Genomic DNA, 24,831 nt, shown 5'->3' with positions numbered 1-24,831 from the left:
TGTTTCCTTAAACCAATAAACTTGTCCAAGAGAATAATTGAAGAAAATAAACCCCAAAGAGGTCCAAACATAATTTTTAAAAATGAAAATGAATATTTTTGAAATATGCTTGCTAATACTCTCCCAGTTCTGGTCAGAACGTACTGTTATTTTAATTAACTTTTTGCAAGTTGAAAAGAAAGAAATTGCCCCTCTTCTCTTATAACAGAGAGAATTCTTCAACTACAGATGCTCTATTGTTGCTATTCTAGTTTTATACCAGCAGGATTGCTGTTTCATTACATTTTTCCAGATGGGTCACTGAAGTAAACACTAAAGTAAAAAGTTAGCTTTTTAAAAGACTTGACATGTCCTTGGTTCATTTTGGAGATTCACATGCAAGTAATACAAGATAATGTATCAAGTTTGGGTTGTAAATATTTAATAAAAGCTAAAAGATGATTATGGAAGCTTGCTTAATAATGAACTTCTGCTTTTCCATAAAAAAAGATTGCATATTTTTGTTTTCCATTAGATTTACTATTTTAAATGTAAATATAATTAATACTTGGATTCGTATATATTTAATCTACTTTGCTGCATATGCTGAAGTACTTTGCAAATTATTTTCTCAAGTGAAAAGCTACTCTGTTTTGAATTCAGGCCTTGCTAGTTCTTCATCAGTTAGACAGCATTGATTTATGGAATCCAGATGCACCCATAGAAACATTTTGGGAAATTAGGTAGGTAAATGAGCTTTTATAAATCAGATAAATAGCCCTGTCTGAGATGTCTTTTCTTTTGAAGTAGCTGTGGTTTATACTTGTCTGAAAAAAGCCAAGTAGTTTCAATATGTCTCTAAAACCAAAACTATTCATGTATACGCTATCTTGTTTAGTTTCACAGAAATCTTTTTCCATTTTACTAGTTAACTTTTACAGAAATTGCATGTCACAGATATCTTGCTAGCTTTGTCAGAGGTTTTTAATCCAGTATTCAGTTGTAACTGTGGCTGTTAATTAAAAATATGTTTATAATTTTTATCTTATCTGATTGAAATGCTTACTATTTGCTTTTTAAAAAATTGTATTTATGCACTAAGGCAGGATAAATCCAGCAAACCCACCCTTCTGGAATTACTTAATATTATTTCTGAAACTAAAGCTCACTTTATGTGGAAGTTCATTTCACTGGTGCAAGTCACCTGCCTTGTCCTAAAGGGTTTTTTAATAAAGAATTCTATTGACTAAGATAATCTTGCATTTTATTTTATAACTTATAATATAGCAATTGCAGCAATTGACTCGATAGATGAGACTATTAGGGAAAAGGTATTTCAGCACTCACAAGAAGGCAAAAATGGACATTAAATGTGACCCTGCATGAACCTGAAATTGTGAATCATGAAAATAAACTTAAAATATTTCATGCTTTGTCATAGGATGTGTATCAGTACACAGTTTTTTTTTTTTTTGGTAGGAGAAAGGAATTTAGTATACGTTTCCAGAACACATTGCTCTCCACATCAATAAATTAGTCTTCATTGGTGCATTATATGGCTTCAGGGATTGGTAATGGGGATAGGCTTTCACCTTTACATTTTTGGCTTGAGTCCTGCCTAGGCTAGCAGTAATTGAAACTATATTATATAGCTATAATGAGTTTGTCTGTTCAGGCTGGGGGCAAAAAACCCATAAAAACTGACACTAATCGGGACTCTTTGGCAGTTTTAACAGAGTACTGAATGGATTTGAACAAACACTCCTAGATGTGTGTTCCTTACTAACAGAGTTGAGACACATCAGGGCAATGTAGGTAAACATTTACTGCCACTGTCTGAGCTGGATCAGTTCTGTGATAAATGGAGGTCTTCTGAATCAACAGCCCTGAAGACTGGACATCTGAGAAGTACCAAAATCACTTAATTTCCTCTAGGGAATAAAAAATGGCCTGTTGGGAGGTGGAAAGGGACAGCTTTGTTGTTTAAAATATACTCTTTATATTTTAAATGGACTATTATGTCATATAGGATATTCCTACTGATTCCTTGATGCCATGTAATGATATATGGATATATGCACACAAACAAAATGGGGAATGACTGCCTAGGAAGGAGTACTGCGGAAAAGGATCTGGGGGTCATAGTGGATCACAAGCTAAATGAGTCAACAGTGTAACCCTGTTGCAAAAAAACCAAACGCAATTCCGGGATGTATTAGCAGGAGTATTGTAAGCGAGACATGAGAAGTAATTCTTCTGCTCTACTCCGCGCTGATTAGGCCTCAACTGGAGTATTGTGTCCAGTTCTGGGTGCCACTTTTCAGGAAAGATGTGGACAAATTGGAGAAAGTCTAGCGAATAGAAACAAAAATGATGAAAGGTCTAGAAAACCTGACCTAAGAGGGAAGATTGAAAAAATTGGGGTTGTTTAGTCTGGAGAAGAGAAGACTGAGGGGGGACATAATGGTTTTCAAGTACATAAAAGGTTGTTACAAGGAGGAGGGAGAAAAATTGTTGTTCTTAAACTCTGAGGATAGGACAAGAAGCAATGGGCTTAAATTGTAGCAAGGGTGGTTGAGGTTGGACATTAAGAAAAACTTCCTAACTGTCAGAGTGGTCAAGCACTGGAATAAATTGCCTAGGCAGGTTGTGGAATCTCCATCATTGGGGATTTTTAAGAGCAGGTTGTACAAACACCTGTCAGGGATGGTCTAGATAATACTTATTACTGCCAGGGGACTTGACTAGATGACTTCTCGAGGTCCCTTTCAGTTCTATGATGCTATGTCTTTATCAAGAAATTGTATTTGGATTATTAGATAATATAGCTAATACTGAATTTCATTTTGCTGCAGTTCACAAATGCTTTTCTATATCTGCAAGAAACTAACTGGTCATCAGATGCTCAGCAGCACAGAAATCCTCAAGTGGTTGCGTGAGATTCTGATCTGTAGGAACAAATTTCTTCTGAAAAATAAAGTAAGTAAATGTTAATGTTAATCTATTAAATCAGGTTTTTCTTTTTTACTTTATTACCTCTGTATATTGGGTAATTTCTTTGTGATTGAAAGAAATTTTACTAGCTCCACCTTTAGTTGTGTTAATGCACTTTCTTTCTTTACAGAGCAGAATGTGATATAGATATATATCATGGTCTCGAATGGTCTATATTTGGTTAGGTCTTTTTAAATACATAGCTAAAACTGCGTAGAATTTTTCTTTTTTCTGTTTCTGCATAGGAAATGCATGTCTTCCAAAAGGTTTGAAAAATGTTCTTTGCGGAACTAAAGACTTGTTGATCACTGTTGCTTTATATATGAAAATTGTAAGAAATTTCTGTCAGTGCAAGAAAGATGATGAGGATAATGTGTACATCTTCAGACACAATAAGATACCCTTTCTTCTGACATGGTAGAATGACTTCCAAAATTCTGTCCTACTTCTCTTTCTGATCGTCTGACTCTGTCAAAGTACAAGCCCAGACTCTCTCTAGCTATTGCAAGATCACCTCTGAGAAAATCAGTAGCTAGATGGAAAACCAAACCTGTTACATACTCAGCAGTAAAGAAGGCCTAATCAGGGTAGAGAAGAGGGAGTAGTGTTCTCAAACTTCAGTTCCAGATAACTTAAAATACCAGTGATTAAAGGACATTCTGTCTTTATTTCTGGACTTCTTCACATATACAATGTTTCTTAAATAAGAGAGGATGTCCATTTTAGAGCAAGGATTAGTGTGTGTGACTTGTTTGCCACTTCTATTGCTATTATTAGCTTTGTTACTACATGAACTTTTTTTCTCATTCTTTCTTATGCTGACTACCAAATAGGCCTGTTCCTTGGGTATCTCCTATTCAATATTTATAAAATGTGAGGAAAAAAAATTAAAGTTCCCCCACAACTTCCATTTTAGTGTATCTGGTACCCAGGATTCCAAAAGCACTATTGCTCACTGTATTTTTAGTATCTCAAGTGGGATTCCTGGTTTCTCTGAAGTCCAGTTTCTTTACTTTTCTGGAGGCTTAGCTTGCCACTGTTTGTGCAAATCTCACTCCCGCAACTGGGCTATCCATCTTGTTTTACACATTAAGAAACTCAAGAGTCTCCTCCAGTTGTGCTTGTAGATGCAGAGGGACTTGATTTTGGCCAGCTCTTCTTGTGATTTTGATCTTTGGGCAGCTTTTTTGGTTATCACCTCTACTTAATATGTCATTGTACTCTAGGCTCTCGATTCATCCTCCATTCACCATTTTCCACGAGAACAAGATGATACTTCACCCCTTTGCCTGAGGTTCTTACTAAAAACTGTTTCGAACTTTCAACTTCTGTTGTTACTTTTCCTCCATGGCTCACCTGGGGAGTTTGATCTCCATGAGTTGGATGTGAAGGGGACTTGAATACCTTGATAAAACAAGGACTTTTCTGCAAGTCGCCAAGTCTGTAACCTTTACAGCGAATTTTAAGGGTTGATCTATTTCAGTGCCCAGTCTTCGCAAATACAGTGACTTGTGTTTTCAGTCCTGCTGTTCACAAGTCCAGGTAGCCTGATGCACATTTGATTATGGCATAGATATGTGTCTTTTACATAATATGCCCATCCCTGAAATTTGTAGAATCACTTTTATCTGGAGCTTGATATTTATTATTATAAGCTTTCCAAACACACCTGAAGAGACAGGATTTGTCCCACAGAGCTTACAGTCTCCGACAGAAAGCAATACACAAACATAAAGAAAATGTCAAGAGTTCTTATGGTCTTATTTTTTTTAAAACATGTTCCCAAAATCATTTCCCTTGTTCCCTTGACTAGGTGCACCAGTGAATTTGGTCCATAATGCTTCCACATTATGCCCATTTCCCTATAGAAATAAGTTTGGGCATAAGCTGAGGAAAGGAAAGTCAGGTGGTAACATTCCAAGTATGTGGACTTTTCTCACAAAGATTACACTAACCCAAACAACACTCTGACATCTTGGATGCAGCTGATCCAAGGTAGTAAGTTTTTTTTTCCATTTTCTGATACATACATTTAAAAAAAACCTCCTCATAACAAAACATCAAGTCAATTCTCAAGACAATTTGTCCTCAAGTCCTTATCCCTAGAGCTCAGGTATTCAGAGTACAAATTAATTCAGATCTTTAAACTGTATGCAGTATACCATCAGAGATTTTCCAAGGCTTTTAAGTCAGAATCAGCTATTCAAGTTAAGAATCATCTTAATATTTATTGTTTCATTTCTTGGAAGAGAAGTTAAGGTAAAACTTGTACTAGTTATGGTTCTGAGAAATGGGTCTTTTAACAAAGTTGTCTCAAATTGTTTTCTCCTAAACATTTAGACTGTGATAGCTAAAATCAACCAGGTCAGGCTGTATTATTGGCTGCTACCAAAATGGCAGTACCATCTGCGACTGGCTGAAGCCTCAAAAAGTGTCAGTGGCTTCAGAGAGATGAGGGCATGGGGAGATAATGGGACCCCTGATGCAAGAAATGCCATCAAATGGTGGAAGAGGTGAACCATGATTTAACCCATGGCAGCCATAAACTGGAGGGAAGGCAACAGAAAACCACCCTCTATTTTCTCCAACAAGAGCTATCATGGCAGAACAGAGGCATCCTACTTGGCCATGGCTTTCCTTCCAAAAGTGTTGAAAACTGTGGCATCTTGAAATGTACGAAGGTTGACTGGTGAAAAGCTCAATATTTTGCTATCGCGATTTACTGATGTAAAACCTGGAAAACCAATGCTGCAGACAAAATGAAAATTGAAGCCTTTGAGATGCGGTGCTGGTGAAGATCCTTACTTGTCTCCTTACTGGTCAGAAAAGAAGATGAATGCTTACGATAGAAATATTGTTGGAGCAAAATGAACTCTGCTCTTAGAAATCAACAGGTGCAAATGTATATACTTTGGTCACATCAGGCTTAGAGCTGGAAATAACTTTAAAAGTTATCATGAAAGGAATGGTGGTGGGTCATTGCAGTAGAGGATGACCAGCAAGGGGAAGGATAGATAGTTTGTGCAGATTACTGGGAGACCAGCTGCTGAGTGTACGAAGTTAGTGATGAATTGAGAAATGTTCTGAAAATTCTACTGTCACCAGTATTCAGACATGAATAATGGACTTCATTTACTAGTTAAAATCAGTTAGGAAAAAGTAACGTTTGTTTTTTAGAGCAACTTTAACTCTGCTCCATTTCACAACCAGTAATTTCTGTTCCTGTTTTATCCAGTTAAACCTGAAATATACACAATAAAATATACAACACAACAGAAATAACATTTATTAGAGCTTTAATTTCTTCACTTTCTTGACTTGCAACTTCAATAAACAGCTTCCACTTCTTTATTCAGCAAATGTGGGTTAACTTTCTCTTGGGATTGAGAGAATTTTTTCTCTGCTTCCCTCCAATGTAAAAAAGTCCTCACAGAGTATAATTGTACTGATTCCACTGATGATTTTCACATCCCATAGTCCCTATTTTTAAGAATTGAACTCTAATTTTCTCTTTTTAGGAAATGCCTTCAAGGAGCTTCAAGAGATGTGTTCTGGTACAAACATGTCCATTTCAGATGGGCATGAACTATTCTTGTGCTCTTGCGGCCCTCTGCAGTCTTCCATTTTTGCCCCACTGTTTCTCCTCACGTGAAGTTTAGGGAAGTGTCTTCTTCCCTGTTCACGTGGGCTATTGTGTGAAATTTTGCTACCTAAAGCATCAGCCTTTAAGCTTGGCATAAGGATTGTTCTTGTAGGTCAAACCTGTCTGCTTTTGTCATTCTATGCAAGATCTACAGGCATTCTAAATAATGAAGATGCCCAGAGGGAAGGAAGTATGTGGAGAAAATACGTAGCGTCTTCCTGAGCTGGGGAAGGTGCCTTTGCTGGATTTCTATCAAGATATATCTTATATAGTGCTAAAAAGCATTTTCAAGCTATCCTTAATGTGACATATTTGATCTTACAAAGTTCCATTGTCAGTTTCTCATCGGCATTTACAAATCAGTGTTTGTTCCTCTGTTTCTAATATGTACAACATAGTTCTCTTAATACTTTCCTCTATATTGCTTTTACAAGCAGTTTAATAAACTCTCTGCCACCTTGAGCAGACAAAATAAATAGCAGTATTAGAAAACGTATGGGCATTGACCCGTTCTCCAGGCCAAATTTCAGCTTGAGTACCCTCTGCATTTGACTTGGGTGTGGTATTCACTTCCTGTCTGCTGTGTAGTATGGCTGTGTGCGTTATTACAGGTGCTGCATTCCACCCCAGAGGTAGCTGCATTTCAGAGGTGAGTGACACAATTACGATGAGTAATTTTTGTAAGCTCTTTGGGAGCCTTCAGGGTGAAAGATGGAAGAGGTGCTGTTTTCCTTTCGTGAGTGTAGCTGCTGTAACCCATCCTTTCTCCCTTATAAAAGTAGGGTGATTGACTATTTTTCTTACCTCTCTTTATAGCAATCAGATAGGAGTTCCTGTCATTTTCTCTTCCTTTATGGGGTAGGATGTGATGTCTCTGGCGGTGGAGCTAGTCAACTTTCTCTTGACCATGAAGAGATGCGCTGTGCTCCAGGAGCTACCCTCAGGAAAGGGAAAGGCAACTCTTCCATGGTAATTAACATTTTGTATTCTTAATACTTTAAAATAAACTCCATTGCCACCCTCAAAATCAGTTACATTTGTATTACTATATTGAGATTCTTTTCAGGTATTTTAAACATTGTTATGTGGGTGGGGCGAAGGGTATAGGAGAATTTAAACATAAATGTCTCATGAGCTAGGTGTTAATGTTTGCTCAAGGTCACTATGCTAAGATGGCTAGAGTAAATGCAATATTTTTAAGAGTCTGAAACTAAAATTTTGGTGTGTCATCTTCATAGAGCCTAAACCATAATCTGTTTACACATTTGTCTGCGTTTATTAAATCTCAGACTCCAGATTTCTAAATCTCCATGCTATCTGAACGCATGCTAAATAAAAAAGCACAAGGCAAGGAAAATCTTCATCCTTGTTTGAATAAAGGGGCTCCTTTTATACGCTAATGTTTTCAGCTCTTCACCTACACCATGAATTAGTTATGGAAAAAGTTGAGCAGAATGTTGTAACTGAATCTGTCGTGAGCCAAGATTTCTAACTTGCCTTTTCTAAATGACCTTTTTTTGGTAATCTGTAACAATGTACATAACTCTTAAAACATTTTAATCTTTGAAGCAGTTTATAAGCATAAATTGGTTTTTCACTCTGCTGAGAGGTAGATAAGTAGTATCCCCATTTTTATTTATGGGGGTAACTTAAGGTAGAAATAATGACTTCTTCAAGAACACAACGGGTTAGAGATGGGATTAAATACTTGGCTCCCAGTCCTGTGCTGAGGCCACTAGAGTCCACCTAAAGTCTACTGCTGAATGAAGAAAATATAAACATTCTAGTCACACGTCAGATATCAAACTAATGAAATTTTCTGTTTAAGGAAATGTCGATGGTTTTATGGGGGTTTAGTTTTTTTTGCATTACTTTGGTGAAAAACACATTAGTGGAGAAACAAGTTGTTACACATACCTGCATTTGATAATACTTCCATCCTCCCAAACTTAAGATATCTTGTCCATTTATAATACCTAGCTCTTATATAACCCTTTTTTCTTCAGTAGATCTCAATGTGCTTTATGTAGGAGGTATGTATCATTCCCATTTTACAGCAGTGAAACTGGGGCACAGAGGGTTAAAGCACATGCCCAGGGTCACCAAGCAGACCAGTGGCAGAGCCAGGAATAGAACACAGGTCCTTTGAGTCCAGTCCTGTATCCGCTGGGACTGTCTCATCCTGGGTGCTGTACAAATACACGCTAAAACAGAGCCCTGATCTCAGATGAGGCTGTTGGGTGCTGCTGGAATACAAATAATTTGCAGGAGGAGGAATGGGATAAAGACCTATTTTGAGAAAATTGCCTGTTAAGTAATATTACCAGATATGCAAATGTATTTCCCCCCAAGGAAAGTACAGCAGGATGCAGTGGAACTCCAATATGTCGCCAAGCCCAAACAAAATTAGAGGTTGCCCTGTACATGTTTCTGTGGAGCCCTGACATTGAGGCAGTTCTTGTTGCGATGTCCTGTTTCCGTCATCTCTGTGAGGAAGCAGATATCAGGTGTGGAGTAGATGAAGTCTCGGTACATAATTTTTTGCCAAACTACAACACCTTCATGGAGTTTGCGTCTGTCAGCAATATGATGTCTACAGGTAAGAAGGGAGAGACCAAACAAACTTTTTGTCTACCTGAGTATTATTTATGTTCTTTAAAGTATACTTCAAAATGTTAAAGCTAGTCCTGGTATAAGTGAAATGCTGTAATACTTATCTCTAGGCTGTCTCAATCATGTGATTTCATGGCAGTTTCCATGAATGAAGTTACATGTAGAAAGACTAAAAATCTTTCTTATTTGAAGATTGCTTCCTCCCTGCAATGCTTATGTAATAGTAAGATCAAGTATTGTAGGGGGACACTGACTGAATTTTTGAACACCTAGACCTGATAGTTTAAGTGAAGGGGAGAGTTTCCCCAAAAACATTTTTTTTTATAATACTGGTGTGCTTGTGATTAAGTCTTACAAGTCTTCTGGGTTTTTTTTAAGAATATTCATTTTTATTTATGCAAGCTTTCGTTTCTAATAAAGATTTATTTTAAAATAAAAATGGCTGTTAGATTAATTTTATTGTACTGTATACTCCTTGCTTAGGGAGAGCAGCTCTTCAGAAAAGAGTGATGGCATTATTAAGGCGCATTGAACATCCAACGGCAGGCAACACTGAAGTAAGTTCTCTTTATGAAAATGTTTCTTATTGGTAGCTGAAAATACGTTGTGTGGAAAGCAATCAGTAGTGTTGTTGTAGGAAGTAATCTGAGGTAAATACCTGAAATTCTTGATGTGATGTATTTTAGGCGTGGGAAGATACATATACAAAGTGGGAACAAGCTACAAAACTAATCCTCAACTATCCAAAGACCAAAATGGAAGATGGCCAGGTATTCTGAAGCTTCCTATCTATTCAGTTATCAGAAGTGCTGACAGAAATCTTGTATTTTCTAGTCATTTAAGTTTACCATATTAATTTATATCTAACTTTAATTTTTTAAACTTTTAATTTAACACTCTTTTCAATCAATCCCTCATATGGGTGACTTGAGTTACTTCTGAAATCATTCCATAGCTGATGAGTTGTTCCTGTGCGCTCTGCAGTGATACACTGAGTTGGGCATTACCTCTGGAGTATACTAGTGGGTTCACCCTTTCTGCCCACTTCACTGAGTACACAGTATAGTTGGAAACAGAGTAATCATGATCAGAATCAGTGTTTCTCAAGCTTACGTGAAGTCAAAAATTTTCACGTCTCCCTTACATTTACTATGAAAATAAGAATTAAAAATGTATCATTGGTACCAATCATAAGCTAGTATAGACTTCTTTTTTGAAGTGATTGACAGAGAATGCGACTTAAGGACACATTTCAGTTTATACTCTCCTACCTACTTGCCTTTGATGTAACGATTTGCAAAATCTCCTGAGAATTGAATAGTTTTTTATTGACATTGTTTTAAATTTATAAATTATTGGATTTCTTTACTGAATGACACTTAAAAGGTCTGTTTTCTTTAGCTGATGATTGCTTGTAATTCGAGAGAGATCTCATTTTGAACAACTCTTTTCCAGGTTACTGATAGCCTTCACAAGACAATTGTCAGGCGACGAATGTCTCATGTTAGTGGGGGAGGCTCCATAGACTTGTCTGACACAGATTCTCTGCAGGAATGGATCAACATGACAGGGTTCTTGTGTGCTCTTGGAGGAGTGTGTCTCCAGCATCGCAGCAATGCAGGATTAGCAACTTACAGTCCACCCATGGGTCCAATCAATGAGCGTAAAGGCTCCATGATATCTATGGTATCCACCGAGGGAAATGCAGAGACTCCTGTTAGCAAATTCATAGATAGATTACTATCTCTAATGGTCTGTAACCATGAGAAAGTGGGACTTCAGATACGGACTAATATTAAAGATCTGGTGGGTCTGGAACTGAGTCCAGCACTTTATCCAATGCTGTTTAACAAAATGAAGAATACCATCAGCAAATTTTTTGACTCTCAAGGACAGGTAAAATGTTTGGATATGTTTTCATGTTTTTATCATATTGAAAATATCAGCTATCTTACCCTTCACATAGATGTTTAAAATTGATACCTACCTCTTTGTTTGTGTTTTTACACAAAGAGCCAGAGAACTATTTATTACATGATGGAAGGCATCATGATGATGATGATTGTGTGAATAGACCATACAATTCTTAATTTGCATTTGAGATTCCAGACTATATTAGTCTAGCATGCTTAAATTTTTTTTTTTTAACTTTTAACTATCTTCCTACTTAATAGGATTTATATTCTGGGAAAATGCTGTCTTTATTAGATAAACTTTTTGAGACCTTAGCTCTGTTAAGTGTTGGAATTCTTCTGAGTAGGTAAATCAGAACAGTATTTGTCCATTAGATAGCTGCCGAGTGCTACAGTAATATAAATATTTTCTAATATTATATACATTTAATTCATTTATTTTTGGGCATCACTTCTAAGAATTACGACTCGATGTCTTCTTCCTATAGGTTTTGTTAACTGAGACCAACACACAATTTGTAGAGCAGACTATTGCTATAATGAAAAACCTGCTTGATAATCATACTGAAGGGAGCTCAGAACATCTGGGGCAAGCTAGTATAGAGACCATGATGCTAAATCTAGTCAGGTAAGAAATCTTGACTGTTTCCCCTCTGCAGAGTAAGTTTTTAGATAATCACGCAGTGTCTCCACCCCACTTCATGCTCTGCTTGGGTGCAATAGCAGAGATGTAGGAAGCTGGTTAATGTTCTGATTCTCAGCCCCCAGACACTGGCAGAAGTTAAAGCTATAGGGGAGCAGCTCTGATTTTTGCCATGATGTAAGGTCCTCCAGTAGACAGTCAAACTATCAGTTCTGCCATTCCCCGTCTCCTCCCTTTTCTCTCACTTCCTATCTCCAAAACATTCATGACACGTCTCCCTCTCACTTCATCTGTGGGGTAAGTGGGGACCAGTGTAGGATGGTACAGAGCCATCTCAGTCAGCTTGCCCAGCACAGAGGAAATTCTTCACTGGCTATCTCAAGCTGCTTTAAAAGCCACTGGTCACAGATTGGAAAATCTCACTCAAGGTCTGCAATGACTGGTTATACAAGTGTAATTCTAGACAACCAGAAGAAATTCCTCAAATGTGTCATCCCCCCCGAATGCTTTGAAGTTAATTTATTTAGTGTTTTACTTATTCTGACCTTCACAGATACGTACGTGTGCTTGGAAATTTGGTACATGCAATTCAAATAAAAACTAAACTCTGTCAACTAGTGGAGGTAATGATGGAGAGGCGAGATGACCTTTCATTTTGCCAAGAGATGAAATTTAGGTGAGTACTAAAATAAACAGTAATTCCAATAACGATAATTCATAATAATAATTATAGTGGTTCTATTTGGGGTAGTGTGTTCTTGTGGAGTATAGTGGGCAGGTGGGTGTGGGGGTGACACTTTCTTACTAACATGCAAAACATTTTCTTGTTTCTTTGTATTTAATTTAGGCCTCAATCCTGCATCAGGGTTTGCTACCATGGACCTCTATGCCTGTGCAGAGTCCTCTTGAAGTCTGACAGTAGGGACTCTACATGGGTGCAGGGTTCTATTGGAAGTCAGTGCAGGATCAGAGCCTTAATCAGTACCCTACAGTTACTAAACCGAGTTAATCGTTAAGGTTTGCAGTTTAAATGTGTTTGTAAAATATAAAGTTAATAATTAAAAATACCACTTCAGACAGTATATTTTCAGTTTTCTGTACTGTAATATTTCTTATAGGAACAAAATGGTGGAATATCTGACAGACTGGGTTATGGGCACATCCAACCAGGCAACAGATGAAGATGTAAAATGCCTGACAAGGTGAGAGAGAGGTTGACAGAATACTCTTTCTGAGGCTGTCTCTACACTGCATGCTCGGGGGTGTGATTCCCAGCTCGCATAAGCTGGCACGGTAGCGCTGCTGGCCATGCTACCACAGCTGCACTACTCTTTTTAGCATGCTCATTCAGAAATAGATACAAGCTAGGCATCGCACTTCTAAAGGGTCTCAGGGCTTGTGTACGTGACCATTTAGTTCATGGCAAAACTGGGGTGTGAACCTGCCCCTCACAAGCCTTCCGTGGACTAACTGTGTGGACACTGCTGACATATTAACAATTAGTTAATGGGCTTTCATCTAGCCCTCTTTCAAGTGGTAGTAGATGAGAGCACATCAACGAACTGTTACCGCGAATCAGCAGGGTCCATGCAGACTAGTGCAGAGTAGAGTCACGCTGGGGCTAGATTCACAATCAATTTAGGTGCCTAAGAAAATCACTTGCATTCAGAACCTGAGTGTCAGCATCTAGGCTCTCTTTTCTGTGAATAGGGAGAGAGAGGTGCCTGAGAATGGGATTCACAAAAAACAATACGGGAGGCAGCTCCTTGCCCAAGGAGCTAATTGGAGATGCCAGCCACAGGGGTGTGTACTAAGCTCCACCCCCCTTCCTGGGAGAGGTGCTTTGTGAATCCGAATGCAGCCAGATTCTGGGAGTTAGACACCTAAAGTGGAAGTTATGCACCTAAATCCTTTTGCAGATCCAGCCTTAAACATTTTTATAGAGAAACCCTCATCTGCTAAAGGTGATATGTAATATGATAAAATGTTTAAACTTCTTTTGACTATTTTAGTATAAAGGCAATACATGTTCAAGGCTTCCTTTGAAAAGAAAACTTCATTGTATTGTTCAAGGGTTTTTGCTTATCAAGACCCAAGTTCAGGTTCTGTTTCTCTTGTTACTTGATGACTGTACACCTTGAAACAGAACATAGGCTGCATGTCTTACAACCTAAAGGAAAATGCAGAGCTCTAAACTTCAGTTTTGGCAAGTAAGAGGAATTAACAGTTTGTTTAAACTATGTCATTTTTAAGATTAAACCTACATTTTTTTAAACAAATGGTTGAAGATTTAAAAAAAAAAAATTCAGTTCACCTTTAACATTATGAATGAGAATCATTTCATTTTGACTTGCCATGAACTATGACCAAAGCTAATGTCATTCTGAGAACTGCAGAAAGAGTGATCATGCTTATAATATGATCCATAAGTATCTTATAAATTAGACTTAGATTTTTAGTAGGCATAGTAAGTTTTTAGACTAAGACGCTGGCCCTGTTTAATTTAACTCTGTTTCATTTTTGATTCAGAGATCTAGACCAAGCAAGTATGGAAGCAGTGGTCTCTCTTCTTGCTGGGCTTCCACTACAGCCTGAAGAAGGAGATGGTGTTGAACTGATGGAAGCCAAATCCCAATTATTTCTTAAGTAAATAGTCATTTTCAAACAATTTCAATTCTACTATAATTTAAGGCAGATACATTATTCTGTGTTTATTATGAAGCAAATTCTTAATCTTGCAAGGGTTAATTTTATTCAGGGAGTTGCCTCAGTATATCCTCTGAATTTGCGAATCTCCCTCAGAGGTTTAAGCAAACACTTCAGTTTGTAAACGTAAAAATATTTGGAAAGCAGTCATTAAATGTAACTTTGTTTTCTCCAAGCGTGTGTATATGCTTATTTCACAGAATTATCTTGTTTCAATTTTAATTTTATGAATGGAAGAATATGCAATCTTTTAGAAAAGCAATCCCATGAAATTCAGTTGCCGGGTCTGAGGAATTCTCCATGCAGGCTTTGTGATACTGCCTTCCCACTCTCACCATACATTCTTTAGAAGCTGTAGATGATGATAATAATCACAGTAAAACACAAAAGAAAACAAAAAAAGAGAAAAATACCCAGAGCAAGTCTAACTTATATTTCTGGGAGGTGTACAACAGAGTCATTCTATTTTTTACATCCTAGACCATTCTGCTGGAAGATTGACTCTTTTTTTTTTTTTTAAAACAAAGTCTCACTTATCCAGATCTACAAATGTTGTTTTTGTTTTAGATATTTCACTCTATTTATGAACCTTCTAAATGACTGTAGTGAAGTTGAAGATGAAAGTGCACAAACAGGTGGCAGGAAACGTGGAATGTCTCGAAGACTGGCTTCGTTGCGACACTGCACTGTTCTTGCTATGTCAAACTTACTCAATGCTAATGTGGACAGTGGCCTTATGCACTCAATAGGTAAAGTAGTTAGAAACAACTGTTTATGATTCACATACGAAGGCTTGAGCCTTAATTAAGAAGTACATGACTTTGTGACTCAAGTCTTTATTTTGTTACTATCTTGTTAGGCTTAGGTTATCATAAAGATCTCCAAACAAGAGCTACATTTATGGAAGTCCTCACCAAAATTCTACAGCAGGGTACAGAGTTTGATACGCTAGCAGAAACTGTACTAGCAGATCGGTTTGAGAGATTGGTGGAATTGGTCACTATGATGGGTGACCAAGGAGAGCTACCTATTGCTATGGCATTGGCCAATGTGGTGCCTTGTTCGCAGTGGGTAAGTTGATTCACACATCCAGTTACACGATATTTGTTAACCGAGTGCATTTTGTTTCGTAAGATGTAACCTGCTTAACTCCTTTAAAAAGTCTTACATAAGACTTGGAATTAAATTTACTGCTCTTCCAATTTAATGATAATGTTGAAACAAAAGTTGACTAAAGAAACGAAGAGTTGAGGCTACCCTGTTAGGGACTGTGTTGTAATACATGACCTTTTTCTCAGAGGATTCTACAACTGTGATTGGGTCTACTTTGCTGAGAGCTTTAGTCTAAACTAAGATATTGTGGTATATTTTAAAATTATAGTTGAAACAGTAATTGTTAGCCTGTTATGGTAAAATAGTTCTTTCTTGTCCTTTTAATGTTGCTCGGTGTGGGGACTGTTGGGTATATGTACTGTAATACCAGAGTAGGCCTGTGTTTTGGTAACCTAATGTGCTTTTTCCCTGATCTGTCTGTGGTCTGTTTATACAGTGGGTGAATCAATTAGACTTCCACCATGGTTCATCATAGGCTCACAAGTGAGATGGTTTTAGGAACATATTAAAGAACCTACCAGTATAACATGATCTGGTGGGGTACTCGAGGAGAGATTTAGAAATAAAATTAGAAGTGGGGGAGTGGGATGAGCACACTTTAAGGTTTACTTGCAAGACTTAACGGGACAGTTTGCCTCTCAAGTATTCTAGCTTGCGCTAAATATTTTCTTCTATTTAGTAGTTTGTCCTGTTTTGAAATATTTGACCACATTAAAATTGGTGTAGCACAGGCTGAAACATTCTAGACCATGTTTCAGCCTGTGCTATACAAATTTTAATGTGGTCAAATATTTCAAAACAGGACAAACTACTAAATAGAAGAAAATATTTAGCGTAAGCTAGAATACTTGAGAGGCAAGTTGTCACTGACATCTTTTTCTAGCACAATTTACATTAGACATGTTTGGGGAGGTTTTCACAATCCAGCCTCTTTACTGCTGTGACACACTAACCTCTTTATTTCTGTTCCTTAAGGATGAACTAGCTCGTGTCCTGGTCACCCTCTTTGACTCCCGGCACTTGCTCTACCAGCTGCTTTGGAACATGTTTTCTAAGGAAGTGGAACTGGCAGATTCCATGCAGACTCTGTTCAGGGGAAATAGCTTGGCCAGTAAAATAATGACTTTCTGTTTTAAGGTAAGTTGTATGAGCTTAGGTTCCTGTTTATAAAACTCTTTTGAAGAGTGACAGACTAACAGGAAAAAATGTATTAACTCAGAAATGTGAAACTGCAGTTGGATTACATTAAACTCTGAGTACTTGAAATAGATAATTGAAAATTAGATAGTTCTGATGACTGGAGAGTGCAAACTATAACTTGATGGCTGTATTTGTCTACACAGTCACAGACAATTCTTGAAAGTTCATGAAGATGCCATGCAGTTCTTTTTTTATAAACACTTATGGTGTCTAATCCTTGGAGACCTTCCATGCCGAGGCCTGATTTGGGATGGGGTGGTGGGGCAAAACTTTTTTGGTGACTTCATGACACACCCTCTTTAGTTCACACTTTAATCTGGAGGCTGCCTTGAAAGTTTCCAGGGAGCCCAGTGTTCATTCTGCAGGGTTCATCTGTTTCAGAGCTACCAGGGTGGAAGTTAAATACCGTAATGGAAAAGTTTGCATAATAGAAGTATTTATAGCAGACTTAGTAGACACATTCAAGTCAATGTTCGTTAAATGCAGGTAGAGTATAATTGTTTCCTATTTGATGCAAGTGGTGGGACTAGCTAACGCTCTTTTTACCCATCTTCTAATATTTTAGGATCTGTTAGGCAGTCGCTGCAGTCTTCAGTCCTAGTCAGAATATTCAAATGTATTTTAAGTTGGTTTAGTTGAAGTCTGCCCAGGCAATCAGATGGGTGATTCTAGAATGCAGATCTAGCTTACTGAAGAATTGGAAGGCTGCTCCCAAGAGGCTAATTTCCGATGAAGTGAGCTGCAGCTCACGAAAGCTTATGCTCAAATAAATGTGTTCATCTCTAAGGTGCCACAAGTACTCCTTTTTGCAGAAGGTGTCTTTCTCCCTGTCCTCACAGAGATGGGAAACAAAGTCTGGCCTTTCTTCAAATAAACTGAATTCCAGTTTAAGGCCTTGTTAGGAACTAGGTAAACTGAGATGGGGGCATTGAATTGATGTAGGCTAAGCAGGAGTCCCATCTGTTTTTAAAGAGGCTTACAACATTTGATAACTTCTGCTTTAATTAGTTATTTAGGAGGAATCGTTTATGAAAATAATTGTAGAACTCAGTTATAACTTTGCATTCCAGAAATGATCCTATGAAGTACAAATATTAACTTTACATGATTCTGTCCTATGCCCTAATCCGATCAATTTAAGACCTGTTTATCAAGTCAAAGATGATGCGAAAAAGTTATTTTAACTGGTAGCTGTTTTATCAGCCATCTTATTTAAAAAACTGTGGAACAGTCTCTGTCCTTAACTTGTTCAAGAAATATTTCCTCCTTCTGTGCATTCAATTCATAAGAAAATAAGCATTTGGAACCCAAATTGCATAGATACTTCTACAAATAAAGCAGTGATGATGAACTTGGTATCTTTTTGGGTAGGTAGTCAATAGCTTTTAAGTTAGGAGTATGCAGTCTTTAAAAAAACCTGTTATAAATGAGAGAGGTAGTGACTTGTATTCGCATGTTTTTCTTATTGTACTATTTTGAAAGCTTGTTTACTTTAATTTGATATACTTCAAAAGTTTAATATAGTACTTAATAGCATTTGTGCATAAACTTCTCAGACAGGAAAGTGATAATTCTAAGTACTTTTCACATTTCTTAAGCATATGTTTGCTTGTGTGTGTAGCATTCTGGCTAGGAGAACTATATAATCTTAGAGAATATATTTTAAGATTCATTGCTTGTACAAACATAATCAGATGTAGGACAAAATAGAATTAGTGTATAAAGCTTGACATACTCAGTATTTGAAAATATTCTTGTGCTTTGAGTTATGCTGGCCTGGCCACACATTCTGATGTATTTTCTCCATAGGTATATGGTGCTACATATCTGCAGAAGCTCCTGGAACCTTTATTGAGGACTGTGATCACATCCTCTGAATGGCAACATGTCAGCTTTGAGGTGGATCCTACAAGGTTTGAAATGTGAAAAAAATTATCATTATTTATAAGCCTGTTTGCCATTCACACTAATTTGACAGGATTGATTTTTTTTCCTTTGAGTGCTTGCTCATGTCGACTCCATTCTAGGTGTGTGTGTGCCCCTTGCGTAGTCGTCAGAGATTTTTGCCCTAGTGGTATCCGTAGGGTCGGCTCTGGCACCCCCTTGAGTGCCACGCACATGTGTCGGTATATCGGGCACTGCCAGCCCTATGCCCACTCGGTTCCTTCTTACCGCCCATGGTGGTTAGTCGGAGCACCTTCCCTTTCATAGCAAGGGCTAGCGGTTTCGTCTCTTCTACTTTGAGCCTTAGGGCCTTGTAAATAGCTTGTTTATAGAAGTTAGTGTTAAGTAATTGTTAAATGTAGTTAAAGTTAGAGTCCCATTGAGGATTTAGCCCCAGGCGGGGCATGCCCTGGTCCTTTGGGGTTTAAGCCCTGCTCAGAATGCAACAGGCCTATGCCTGTTAGTGACCCCCACAGCAGTTGCCTCAAGTGCTTAGGGGAATCACGTGTGAAGGACAGGGGTTGTATCTGTAAACATTTTCGACCCAGGACTCAGATGGAGCACAACATCCGTTTGAGGGCTCCCCTCATGGAAGCTGCCCTCCGACCAGCTTCCGAGCCATCCCAGCTGGACTTCACTGCTAGTACCTCTGTCTCAGTGCGTAGCACACCCCCGGCACTGCTCTCTGTCGCCGTGCCCAGGAAGAAGACCAAGAAACAAGGCTCTCCGGCACCAGGGAAGAAAGGCCATCGGGCAAAGGAGCCAGTTCGGGCCGCCCGCCCACATTGGAGGCACATGGACGTGTCTCCCCAGTCAGGGCCCTTAGTCCCCCAAAGGATCCACTGCCAACTCCAAGGAGCAGTTGGGGACGCAGACTTGTGGTGGGATCAGTGCCTTCCCAGGCTCTCCCGGCGCATAGAGAGCAGAGGCCTCTACCAGCGCTGCTGGCACCGCGCGTGCCCCAGGGAGTGGCAAAGGCTCCCTACAAGTGCAGGCTAGTCGCCAAGACCCCCCAGAGGCAGGTGAGCACCGCCTGTCTCCTGAACCGAGGCAATACTCTCCGACTCCATGCCACAGATCTACGGCTTCGCAGTCCAGGCCCTCAGGGGCTCACCCTAAAGCACCGGCACCGCGTTCGCGGACTCTGCCCTCTTAACGCAGGTCGCCTGGAGGAGTTGCTGGTCTCTGTATTACCAGCACTGTTCACCCTCCCGCTGGTCGTCTTCTCGGCGTAGGTCCCCATCACCCGCACCGCGGGAGTGATCTCCATTGCAGTACCGGTCCCCCCAGCACCGGTACCATTCGAAGCGCTGGTCTCCAGTGGCGTCGGTCAGATGACAAACGCAGGCGTTGATGGCTCCACCGTGGTCACCGCAAGGGGATTCCTCTGGCACGGAAGGGTAGGTTAGCCCCTTGCCGAGGCATCACCAGCGCGATTGGTCACTGGATGCTGCGTCGACTTCTACAGTGCCACCTTGGCAGCATGGCCATTGGCCAATGCCGTACCTGAATATGGACCATACGAATCTGGCCTGCTATGTGACTCTTGCCCATAGCTCTGCAGATCATTTGCTCTAAGCCAGTAAACCAGTTGTTCAGCTACGAAAGTTTTTCTTTTTATATGGCCTACTTTGTCCTGATTACTCCCATATCTCCTCAGAATGTATACTAAATGGTTAGATTATTTTGTAGTTCCTTTTTTTCTAACTCTGTTCTGCAAGTCTCTCCCTTTTTTTTATTTTACACTAGCTAAAATAGCTTTCCCAAAACATAAGCTTCCTTTTCTGTGCTTGTATCCATATGTTTGACTTTGGGAAGTGATAAATGGCCACATTTATAAATACCCCTTTTACCTGCATGAAATATACCTATCTATGGCTACCTCAGTAACTGCTTGAACTTTCAATAAAACCATGACCCTGACAAAACCTGTTACGTATGCGGATCTTAAGGCACAAACAATACCTGTCTTGTTGGAGATGTTCTCAACTTTATTATACAGTTGCTGGACTTCTCATCCTCCATGGGTATGTGAGACCCTAAACTGTGTGCATGGCTGTTAAGGGTAGTGATGGATGAGAATTCCATTATCATGATTTATTTTACAAAGCTGTAAAATGGCCTGATATTTGTGAACTACTTTGTTCAACTCATTCTGCCTCTTAGGTAAAATCTGTTGTGCAGATGTCTCTATTGGTAGGTCGTTAGTCAACAAGGTTGCTAGTAATGTTACACAGAAACATGGCTGCTATCGAACATATAAGAGCAACTTGTATGTTTTTTGAATGGTAACATTTTGAAAGATTGTCATATGTATGGGTCTGTTGCAGATTGGAGCATACAGAAAGTCTTGAAGCCAACCAACGGAGTCTCCTGCAGATGACCGAGAAATTCTTCCATGCAATCATTAATTCCTCTTCTGAGTTTCCACCCCAGCTTCGCAGCGTGTGCCATTGTCTGTACCAGGTATGCCCACAGTTAGGGTTTAAATCTTTAAACCCTAAGTTTTGTTGTAGAGATTGTAAAGGTCAGAATTTCTGGTTTAAAACTGTTATTTCATGCCATGGGCCAATAATAAAGTGCTATGACCATTTCTTTCTTAAAACTGTTTTATAGGATTTATGTAATTAATCCTCCAAGCTGAAATTCAGCATACATAATCTTAGCCTAGGGAATGAACTGTGTTTATGGGGCTGGCCTGGCAGTCCTGTGGTAATGCCACTTTGAATTCACAGCTGAGCACCCTGAGCTAATAAGGGTGGGGTCATCTTGTCTTGCTCTAACACCTCTACTAGGAGACTGAAGGCACAGCATTGGTTAGCTGCGGAGGTAAGAGGGCAGCTGTTCTTGCCAGAAGTGTACAGTGTGGAGCCTTTGAGGGTGAGGGCAGCAAAGAGGGAAAGTCTGGCAAGTGTGGAGGAAGATTAAACAAGTGTTTTGAATTTAATGGCAATATGCGCATTTACTTTCTGTACCTGGAGTGACTTCCACTGTATAAAATCCATTCAACTAATAATGGTTTGCTCTACATAATAGTATAATTATCCATCCATCGATCTTTAAAAAGATCATAGGTATTAGCTACATATGTGTTAGCTGCATAAATACAAAAGCTATTAAAAAGTCCCTGAATTTAAATAGTTGTCTTCAGTCCTCTACTTTAAGTACAGTAAGTGCACAAACTGTTCTCTTTGAAGTAAAACGTAACTGTTTTTCTGTTTCAGTAAAAAACGTATAAAAACTATTATCCACGTTAGTTCTGCAGAAATATTATTCATCAGATACGAATGAACAGAACTAACGGTTTAAAATGTTCTTCAGCTCACTTTATTGTGAAGCTGGTTAAAATGGAAAATATCATACAAGCTTCACAGTTTGAGGGTTTCTCAAACTGTGATATATAACTCTATTTTATGCAAATTTTCTGTTGATTTTAGTAGAAGCTCTTAGTTGACTCCTGTCATTTTAAAATAACTTCTAAATTCCAAGTTGATGTTGCATCAGTAAGTTTAAATTTAGATTGTCTCAAGCAGCATATATCCCGAAATGTTAATGGCAATATGTTAGTAGAGAGTTGTCTTAGGACTTACTCTTGAAGCTAGTAAAACATGCGGACTCAGGAAGTGTTGTGTCTGTGAGCATAGAGAGAGCCAAGCCAATGCAACATTCAGTCTTTATTCCTTTGTCCCACATGTACTGTGCTCTCTCATAGAGCACTTTCTGAAAGATTTCTCTAAGCTCTTATACTTAATCATATAAAAGCATTCTCTATTATGAAGCTATATATTGTAAAAGGAGGGAAAGTTTTAAGTTCATCTGTTGGCAGGTAGGACACTGGTAACCTTAAAATGGGGGTGGTGCAGCATATGTTCTGCACCTAAGAACGGCCATACTGGGTCAGACCAAAGGTCCATCTTGCCCAGTATCCGGTCTTCCAACAGTGGCCAATGCCATGTGCCCCAGAGGGAATGAACAGTAATTATCAAGTGATCCATCGCCTGTTGCTCATTCCCAGCTTCTGGCAATCCGAGGCTAGGACACCATCCCTGCCCATCCTGGCTAATAGCCATTGATGGACCTATCCTCCATGAATTTATCTAGTTGTTTTTTCGAACGCTGTTACAGTCTTGACCTTCACAACATCCTCTGGCAAAGAGTTCCACAGGTTGACTGTGCATTGTGTGAAGAAATACTTCCTTTTGTTTGTTTTTAAAGGTGCTACCTATTAATTTCATTTGGTGACCCCTGAGTGGTACCACATCTGAGTGGTATCCAAGTTTAATTTTAAAGGTGGGATGCAAAAAATCCAGGTGCAAGTAAGGAATAAGATGCAAAAACAGAGACCCCATCTGCAATTACTTTTGTGTTAAAGCCAATACAGCAAAGAATCAATCCTGCTTGGCAGCATGCATTTCAGTATGGAAAAGAGAAAAAGATACTTTTCCATAGTAAATAATCCTGTCTTAAGTTCTGGGAGAACACACTTTCCTGAGCTCTTTGTGTGTTGTAAAAGAATTACCCATACTGGGGTAGACCAGAACTACTGCATCGTTGTTTTCTACCCACTAAATATTCCTTCTATAAATGTAACTTTTTTGGCTTTTAAGGTGAGTACTCTACAAACAATGCATTGTTTTTGGTGCTGATTGAAAATATAGGACTCCTCTCAAATTCCTGAAGATTAGATATCCAAAACAAATTGAGCAGAGATTATTTTTTAACTTTTTAATCACAGGTCTTCAAGTACAAAATGCCAAATAAGGGGAATAAAGAGAAATACATCAATTTCACATTCAAGTCATTGAAAGATACCTCTAATCAACTCTCTTTTACATGGGTCTAGATCTATAAAAATAGCCTGTGCCTGTGATATAAAATAGTCTGATCGTTCATTTTCTCTCCACCTAGGGGTGGTTTTAGGAAGTTGCATCCAGTGGGCTTGAGGGGATGACAGGCAGGTTTCCTTTCAAGATGAAACAAATACTGCTTCATGGATGATGTGCGGGGGTGTTTTTAACATTATTGACTGACAACTTTAGATAAAACCTTGAGTATTGCTTCAGTTACTTGATGTTATTTCCTCTGGTCTAGGTTCTGTCTCTTTGTCTGAGCTAGTTTCTTATATACTATTACTTAGCAAAATTTGTTGAGAGAGAATATTTTCAAACCTATTTCTAACAGTTACATTTATTTGTGTACAGAAGTTTTTTAGTTCAATTCCATGGCTACTGGAACATATACATTGAGATATTGCCAAAGAAAATCCTACAGAGGACTGCTAAGATACATTTTTACTTCTCACCTTTTGAAGCATTTATGTACCAACTAGGTTGCTCTTGGAACCAAGTGTCTCACTGGACTTTGCCAAAAAAGTACAAATGAGATTAATTGGAAAAATACAATGCTAAAATAAACTAGTTTTCATCTGGCAATTGAGGAGTACTTGAGGTCTTTGAACAGTCTGCTATCTTCAGCCTGCTGTAAATAAGGCTTGATTTTGAATTTGTTGTGAATAGCCTTTTATTTGCATTTCTTTGCCCGTTGTCTCCTACTTTCTCCTCTTTACGCCACGTTTGGTTTATCAAAACATTCATTAGCTTATTCCCCTACATTCAAGTACTAGAGAAATTTGAAGATGGTGGCCAAGACTAAAGAAATGAGAATTATGTCTGAATTGTCATTCTTTATTTTGCATTATATAACTCTACTTTTAGAACGCTATGGTTCATATATAACAGACAGCCCCCATATACAATAATTTTGGCTGGGAAAGAGTAAAACAGTTCTTTTAAGCAACCTCATAAAAATCCCTAAGGGAATCTGCCATCTCCCAGCATGAAGTGTATTCAATCTTGCAAATGGGACTAATTTTGCAGTATTTTGGGGGGGGCTTATAAATGGATGTGAAGGAAATACTAATCAGAATTGATTCTGAAAATGAATTGCTTTCAGTTAATGCAACAATCTCATTAAAACAGATTTAATTTGGATAGTCAGGACCACACTGAACAGCACTTCGAGTAGTGCGAATAGAATTCATGATAAGAGGTATTTCCTTGTGTAAATCACCAACATGTAACTAA

At 38.6% G+C, this 24,831-nt stretch overlaps 1 protein-coding gene across 2 annotated transcripts in view; it reads left to right on the top strand.

Annotated features, from left to right (window-relative positions):
• Window positions 1-24,831, top strand: part of NF1 (neurofibromin 1) — a 169,197-nt gene that overhangs the window by 41,815 nt on the left and 102,551 nt on the right. For both annotated transcript variants that reach the window (XM_074974899.1, XM_074974898.1), the window contains exons 15-30: window positions 643-722; window positions 2,835-2,958; window positions 7,433-7,585; window positions 8,969-9,215; window positions 9,713-9,786; window positions 9,916-9,999; window positions 10,685-11,125; window positions 11,631-11,770; window positions 12,339-12,461; window positions 12,904-12,987; window positions 14,315-14,431; window positions 15,059-15,240; window positions 15,351-15,562; window positions 16,580-16,741; window positions 18,614-18,717; window positions 21,079-21,214. In XM_074974899.1, the coding sequence (XP_074831000.1) occupies window positions 643-722; window positions 2,835-2,958; window positions 7,433-7,585; window positions 8,969-9,215; window positions 9,713-9,786; window positions 9,916-9,999; window positions 10,685-11,125; window positions 11,631-11,770; window positions 12,339-12,461; window positions 12,904-12,987; window positions 14,315-14,431; window positions 15,059-15,240; window positions 15,351-15,562; window positions 16,580-16,741; window positions 18,614-18,717; window positions 21,079-21,214 (2,463 nt within the window). The remainder of the gene's footprint in view (window positions 1-642; window positions 723-2,834; window positions 2,959-7,432; window positions 7,586-8,968; window positions 9,216-9,712; window positions 9,787-9,915; window positions 10,000-10,684; window positions 11,126-11,630; window positions 11,771-12,338; window positions 12,462-12,903; window positions 12,988-14,314; window positions 14,432-15,058; window positions 15,241-15,350; window positions 15,563-16,579; window positions 16,742-18,613; window positions 18,718-21,078; window positions 21,215-24,831) is intronic.

This window comes from Natator depressus, chromosome 17, assembly GCF_965152275.1.
Source record: "Natator depressus isolate rNatDep1 chromosome 17, rNatDep2.hap1, whole genome shotgun sequence".
In the NCBI taxonomy this organism is placed as follows: Eukaryota; Metazoa; Chordata; order Testudines; family Cheloniidae; genus Natator; species Natator depressus.
Note: the sequence above shows the minus strand (reverse complement) of the source record. Positions and strands in the feature narration are given on the sequence as shown.